Below are 7,043 nucleotides of genomic sequence, written 5' to 3' on the forward strand. Positions count from 1 at the left end.
GAGACGGACCACTTCTCCAAATGAGGAGACAGACACCTAAAGCCTCAAGGACGTACCCGAGCACTCTTTATGCAAGTTAGTGTTTGAGAGGAGGCACCCCCAGCTAGCCAGCTCCAGCACTGAAAAAAAAATATATATATATATCCACCTGGAAAAAGTAACTGATCTACAGTATGGGCATTTCTAAATTGCCAAAGGAATTCATCTTCCTGAGCAAGGATGCTTTTAGCTTGCACAATTTTATTTTTTTTAACAGTCAAACATCTGCCTTAAATATTTGTTCCAAAGAACAAGTATTTTCAAGCGTTCTTAATAACTTCACAAGCTTAAAATTTGTTTAAATCCATCTGAAAAAGACCTTAATTCAACTTAAAAAGCTTGTCTAGAATAAAAAAGTCATTCTAATTTACATTTTCCTGGAATAAGACATTCAATTTCCAAATGAGTAGGCTGTAGTCTTAATCTCAGGCTGAGTGCCTTAAGATCTTCCTCAATTCTAATAATGAACAAGTGGTAACAACTTGTAGTGCTTTACATTGTGTTACAAAAGATAGCATTACAGTAAAAAGAGACCTTAAAACTCAGCCAATTTCTTTAATGCTGAAACTGAATCAGCTCTCTCCATTATTCTACCACTCTTATTAATTAGCAGGAAAAATGTTGGGTCACTGAGCTACTGGATCTTTATAAACATTTAAATCCACACTGATATGAAACATCTGCTAAAATCTGCTGTGAACTACTTCTACTCCGGGCAAGTATTCACAATACTACATAAACATGTGGTTGCTGACAGCAGCAATCTTTATGAAAGACAAATTTTGAACACAAGCAGGTCCATGCAGCTTTTTTCCTGTTAAATATTTTACACAGAGAAAAGGAGAACAGCCCTGTAGCAAATATTTCTGCAAAAATTTAGCTCAGGCAAAATCCAACAAGTTTAGAAAGGAATAGCTGTATGACAGATGTTCTGTGAGAAGCCAAAGGCTTGGGGCAAAACGGATTTCTTCTGCAGCATACCTGCACCTTTTTTTTTTTTTTTTTTTTTTCAAGTATCCTACTCTTGTCTCCCCCCTTTGCAACACAACATACAAAGACCATTTTGTTTTCCTTAAAAATCTGTTTAGTATCTCTTACTGTTTTCTGGTAAAACATTTCACACACTGAATAATAAATATTACTGTTTTACACATACTAAAGAAGTTCTAGTATGCTCTGAAAAAATACAAGCGGATCTTGCACGCATCAGTGGGGGAGGTTTCAGTACACATACTGATGAAAAAAACACATCAATTACTCTGTAAGAGGGCCTACGCACAATTACTCCTTTAAAATCCAAAGCACTAATAAATTAAACCAAGAAAATCTGCCATAATGCACTTCAAATCTCTTACCAGGACATTGCTCTTATCAGGTCTGATGTCTTGCAGTTAACTGAAACTGCATGAAAAGCAAAGGCAACAAACAAACCATGGGAAACATTTGAAAGTAACATCCCAGTGACAGTAGATAATCTACTTACCAAGAGATATCGTTTTTCCCTTCTGTTGTGGATTGTGGTTTAGCCTTCTGATGCTTTACCTTTCATTAATAAAAACACAGCAGCTCACTTCATTAAAAAATGGCTGCATTGCTCAGCTAGCAAAACCATGCTAAAGACTAAGCTGCGGTAGATTAAAGAAAAAAGACAACAACAACAAAAAAAGACAACTACTGTTTCTTGTATGAAACTGAAAATATCCATGCTGGCACCTTCAATCATGGAGCTACCGTGGAAGCTGCTGCTGCTGCTGCTGCTATTCAAGTGTCTGCAGTAAAGGTCCTGCCACCTTCTTGCCTCCTGCATGGGTTTTCAGCTACAAGAGCTCAGAACAGGCTAGCAAACACCTCCTTCCCAAGTGAAAGCTCTAATTTCTTCTTCTGCAGTGAAATCAACCAACTTTCTATGCTACAGAGTGAGTGACAGTAATGTCAGCCAATCAGCTTGAGTTTTCCAGGAAAATCACCCCTTAATTCATTCAAAATCAGGTCATATGACACTATTTGAAATGCTATTGGCTTAGGAGGAACATAGCATTTTAGCCTAATCAGGATAAGGCCACCCATCTAAGCCTCCCTAGGCTGAAGCCACCTTGACTTTAGGCAGGCTGGGGATAGGAAAAGAAGAATGCAGACCTACCAGAGCCTCCCAGCTGTTAAAGGGCCGGAGCGCTATTATCTTCTGAGCCTTTTTCTGAGAACACTGGGGAATCAAACTCAGTTCGCTCGGGGAAGCATCCTGCAGGAAGCTGAGGATTTTCGCTTTGTAGCCATCCTCCATCACTTCGTCGCCGCTGCTGTAGTCCTCGTCAAGGGAGCTACCACCCTCTTCGGAAGCTGACTCGTCCTCCGAGTCTTCAGTTTCACTTTTAGTGCTCCAAATGCTACTTTTGCCTTTGTCCTTTTTCTGAAAGCCATTCTGATCTTTCCCAGAAGATTTCTGCTTCGGCTTCTCTCTACTCTCATCAGTTGTGTTCTTGGTGGAAGCTTTGGTCCAGTCAGAAGCTTCACTTTTGGGAGGAAATTCCATGTCTATGCAGGCAACATAAAAAGCAACAAGTCAATGCATACTGGTTAAGGGTGAATTAAAACCCCCTGTTCTTCCAAAATAAAACCTATATAGATATAAAACACAATTCTAGTATTTAATATGCAACAACTCAACAGCAGGTGTTACTAAGAGAAAAGAGGAGCAAACACCACGCAAGTCTGTTTAAAACATGCAAATAGTACCAACTGTGAGGATAAAATGAGCAATGCTAATTTGTATGCCACTCAAATACCAGGAGGTTTTAAATAACTGCCTTAAAATACAGATGATCAGTGCTATGCAATATGTGTAAGGTAAGAGCAGATAGTTAGGAACTCTGACATATCACTGGGATGAGAGATGGGTCCCACTCCACCCAACTGCAGAGGTATTAATTCTGATTATTTTGCTGAAACAAGCCTACTTTCACCATAGAAATTTTATTTTTTTTTTCCATTTTAATGCATCTCAGTACATCATTAGAGGTGGAAAAACAAAAATACGCACTTGTTAAAGAAAGTGGAAGAATAAGGTATTTCCAACCAAAAAAACCCCTACTGCCTTAAAGTAGGACAAGGTTATTTAACAGTATGCAAGCAACTCATTTTCAGAAGTTCCTTCTTTGGAAGAAAGCACTTGCAACGCTGCCTCTTCTGCACAATCCCAGCTTGCTGCTGATTGACTCCAGCCCCACTGTCTACCTTCTCAGAAGCACCAGCAGCAGCAATAAGGACCCAACTTCATGCATGTCTCTCTCCACTTGTAAAGAATCCAATTAAGAATACTTAAATAGCTGATACAGCAAAACATACATATCTGACAGCTGTGTAACACTCTGAAAAGTAATCAACTCATTAAATAGTATTTAAGTTATAACTTGCAGATTTAAGTGAAATCATGGTTCTTGCTCCCTACCACATTCAATACACTGGTATTTATAAATTGGTTGCATAATTTCAGGCCTATTTCTAGTATTTTTCTCTCCTAGAATATATCTTAAAAACATAAAATAACATATGTCATTTGTCACCTACGCAGTTATTTGCAATTACTGACTTACAAATTACTCTAGTTAAAAAAGAAAACTTATTTTTAAACAAGCAGGAGAGCAGGTATCAGCTTTTACACATTTCAAAATATATTTTATGATACGCCCATAGGTAATTACAACTTCATATGTAAATATGTATTAGCAAGACAAAGATATTTATATCCACTTACAGAGCAAAAGTAATCATGACACTTAAACATACAGAAAAATTGAGTTTCCTTCTTTTATCCACCCTGTAATACCAATTCCAAGTATCAGTGCAAGTTTCTAGGCGTAGTGCTGTCAGGTCTGTTATTGCTGGACATTAGAAAAGATTTGCATCACAAGTCTGTTTTATCTTGGGATAAAACGGATTATAAATCTGTCTTTACCCTCATCACCATCTGCAAATGCTCTCAGGGCCTCTAGTGCTTCATGAAACACCCAGTTATGTTCCTGAAGTACATCTCTCAGTTCCTAGTAAAAGAGAAGAGATTTTGTATTGTAGTAAGATAAGCAAAAACTAAATTTCTGTGCATAGTAACATTAAGGCACTAACAATTTTAATTGTGCAAGGCAAAGAAAACCCCTGTACATCGGATTATTCAAAATAAAGGAAATCAAAAGGAAAAAACCCTTCAGTTTTATCCTTATACACTCCATTTCGTCAGAGCTGCACTCCAATTTTCAAAAGGGTAAGAACACACATAAACAGGTTTTGCTTCCAACGATTTAAAAGCTCAGTGTTACAATGAACAGATCGGTTGCTGTGTATTGTCAGATACTAAACTAATACAAAGCACGCGGTATATCGAGTCGTCCAGAGGAGAGGAGTGTGAGAGAGAGGGAGGGATAATCTCCTCATGCATTTTTATAACAGGTCATCAAATTTGACTGTTTCAGGCTTGTCTCGGGACCAAAAAAGCAGGATGAGAATTTCCATATAGTCTTGATTACATCCAATTGGTCTCAGTTCAAGGCAAGTTGCATCCCAAAAGGAGCAACAGCAAAGACCTTCCCACCCTGTGTGCTTTGCAAGAGTGCTGCTCATGTACGGACTGTTTCATTTGGACTGTTAACGGCTCCAATTTTTTCTTAAGAAGACAAAACCTGATGTGCCATCAGGAGACATGAGCTCACCTCTTCATCCAATCCAGGGAATGTATTTTGCAGCTTCTTCACAAGCATCTCTTGCCTCTCCCATTGTCTTTGGGGTTCTGACTCATCCAGCTACATTAAAAAAAAAAAAAAAGTTAGGTTTAATGCAAATTACAAGCATAAAAACAGAAAAAATGATTTAAAACAATCAAGCCTAATCAATATTGCTTACCCTTAAAGAGACACTCTAAATTACAAAAGCACTTCAAATAAATCCAAATAGCAGAAGTGATTCCTCACACACAGACAATGCTCAAAATAAGACCAAAACTTTCATAAGCATAGAAAATGTCTTCAGTCATGAAAGACTGGCATTCTTTACTTGATAAACATAAACAGCACAAAGTTACATGCCAAAATATAAATAATTTAGAACTATCTAGTTTGTATTTCTTTTAAAAATAAAAAGTTGATAGTGATTCTGGATGATATTTAAAGCAGAAGATGGCAAGGTTAATAGTCAGTCAGTTAGGTTACATTACCAAAATGCAGTATTTAACCCAGGAGAGTCTATAAACATGACAGTTGGTATGAAAATTTATGGGTTAAAAATCCCCGAATACTGTGTCACAGCATCACTGAGTCACATCAAGACCTGGTAAAAGTTTTCATCAACAATAGCTTCACTAACAGCTCCTATCAGCCTGCAAAGCAGGAGGTTTGTTATGAACGAGTGCCAAAACTTCTACAGGCCACAAGCTGCTCTGTTCGGCCTACACCACAAAATTATGCAAGTTTCTTCTCAGAGCTTTGAATGCAAAGTGTTTACAGATCTACTTATCTGCAGCAGAGATGCCAACAGGTTTGATCAATATTTAGTTCACTGAATGATGCTATTTGCTGAAAAAGCACAAACCATATCACCCAGAAGCACTCCAGGTAACAGAGGACACTGTTCCTTTCCTCAACAAGCCTATGGTATCAGTACGAGTACAGCTACAGTACGTGTAACAGCCAGCACAGTGTGCTCTGGTCTTAGGAAGCAGCGGAAAAGCAAGAATGAGAAAAAAAATATATAATAACCCTATAAGTTTTCTCACTACAATTCTCTATTACAAATTCTAAAAACCTGTGTTTCACCTTTATTTTTCCCAATCCTTCCCCTTCTAACTGTAATGGAACTTAAGCACAAAAATCAAACTGCTGCACGAAACCAGGTCCAGTGAGGCATTGTTTGGTAGGCTGGCTGGATAATAATTCAGTAAAGTCTCCTTTGTAACCTAACCCAGGAGTTTGGCAAGGAGGAACAAACCCAAATCCCAGCAAATCTTGCCTCACAAAACTCATGGCTCTTCTCCAGGAAGTAGGGGAATATCCAACTAATATTATTTCTGCTTTCATGGAAAACTTAGTGTTTACTTCATTTTGTTTTAACTGAGGACAATATATATGGCTAAATTTCAACACAAAGATAGTCACCATCCTCCATCTAGCCTCCAATATTTACCATGGAATTTCCTTTATCTACCATAAGTGGTTTTCAAAGATGTCTACTGGGACGCCTGGGAGCTGGCCTCATGACAGCACTGTAGGACTGTGCCTAAGATCTGCCAAATACTAACCCAAATGTACCAAGATCATTACATTGTTCCTATTTATTAGCAGAGGTCAAAGTAATAATTCCTTTAAATGTAATTATTTCATTCCTTTTAAAAACTTCCCTAAGTTGTAGTTTCAAATACATACGTGAACAACGTTACTCCTATAACACGAGGAGCTGTAGCAACAGATGTTGAACTTCAGCTATTTGAGGAAACGCAAGGAATGATCTGATAAGGCAAGGTGATCCGTAGCCTGTAACTCCCACTGATGTTCACAAGAACTGAATCAAGTATCAGCACCCCAGATACTACTACCTGCCATCAGCCACCTCCACAAAAGCAGTGGAGAAGCTATTAGGATACAAATCCACAAACAGTAAAGAACAAAGTAGGCAATTCCATTCAGAAATGCCAAGGAGAAGAAAGTCAAAAAACCTCATTCAGATAGCAAGATTTGAATTTGATTGGATTTTCTGATAAAACACACCAAGTTCATGACATTGTCACTGACCACGTTCGTAATTCCACTTATATTACAACACAAAAAGAGAAAAAACAGTACTTACATGATCGGCTTTTGGCTTTTTTATGACTTGTTCATTTCTGTTTTCACAAATTATCGGAGAATCTCTTAGTTTCCTTTTACGAGAGGCAGCTTTAAAAAGAATCAAGGCAGAAAAGACAAATTAATTACTTTCACTAAGTTTACCCCAAAACAGCAGGATCATTCACAGAATCACAGAAT

At 37.9% G+C, this 7,043-nt stretch overlaps 1 protein-coding gene across 1 annotated transcript in view; it reads right to left on the reverse strand.

Annotated features, from left to right (window-relative positions):
- The window catches only part of SMARCAD1 (SNF2 related chromatin remodeling ATPase with DExD box 1), a gene marked incomplete at its 5' end in the record, with an annotated part of 25,811 nt that extends 18,851 nt beyond the window's left edge, over positions 1 to 6,960 (reverse strand). The window contains 4 exons of the mRNA XM_010172598.1: positions 2,180 to 2,571; positions 3,992 to 4,076; positions 4,740 to 4,829; positions 6,865 to 6,960. Coding sequence (XP_010170900.1) covers positions 2,180 to 2,571; positions 3,992 to 4,076; positions 4,740 to 4,829; positions 6,865 to 6,960 — 663 coding nt within the window. The remainder of the gene's footprint in view (positions 1 to 2,179; positions 2,572 to 3,991; positions 4,077 to 4,739; positions 4,830 to 6,864) is intronic.
- Between the last annotated feature and the right edge of the window lie 83 nt (positions 6,961 to 7,043).

Source organism: Antrostomus carolinensis, unplaced genomic scaffold (genome assembly GCF_000700745.2).
Source record: "Antrostomus carolinensis isolate BGI_N321 unplaced genomic scaffold, ASM70074v2 scaffold6347, whole genome shotgun sequence".
Classification (NCBI taxonomy): Eukaryota; Metazoa; Chordata; class Aves; order Caprimulgiformes; family Caprimulgidae; genus Antrostomus; species Antrostomus carolinensis.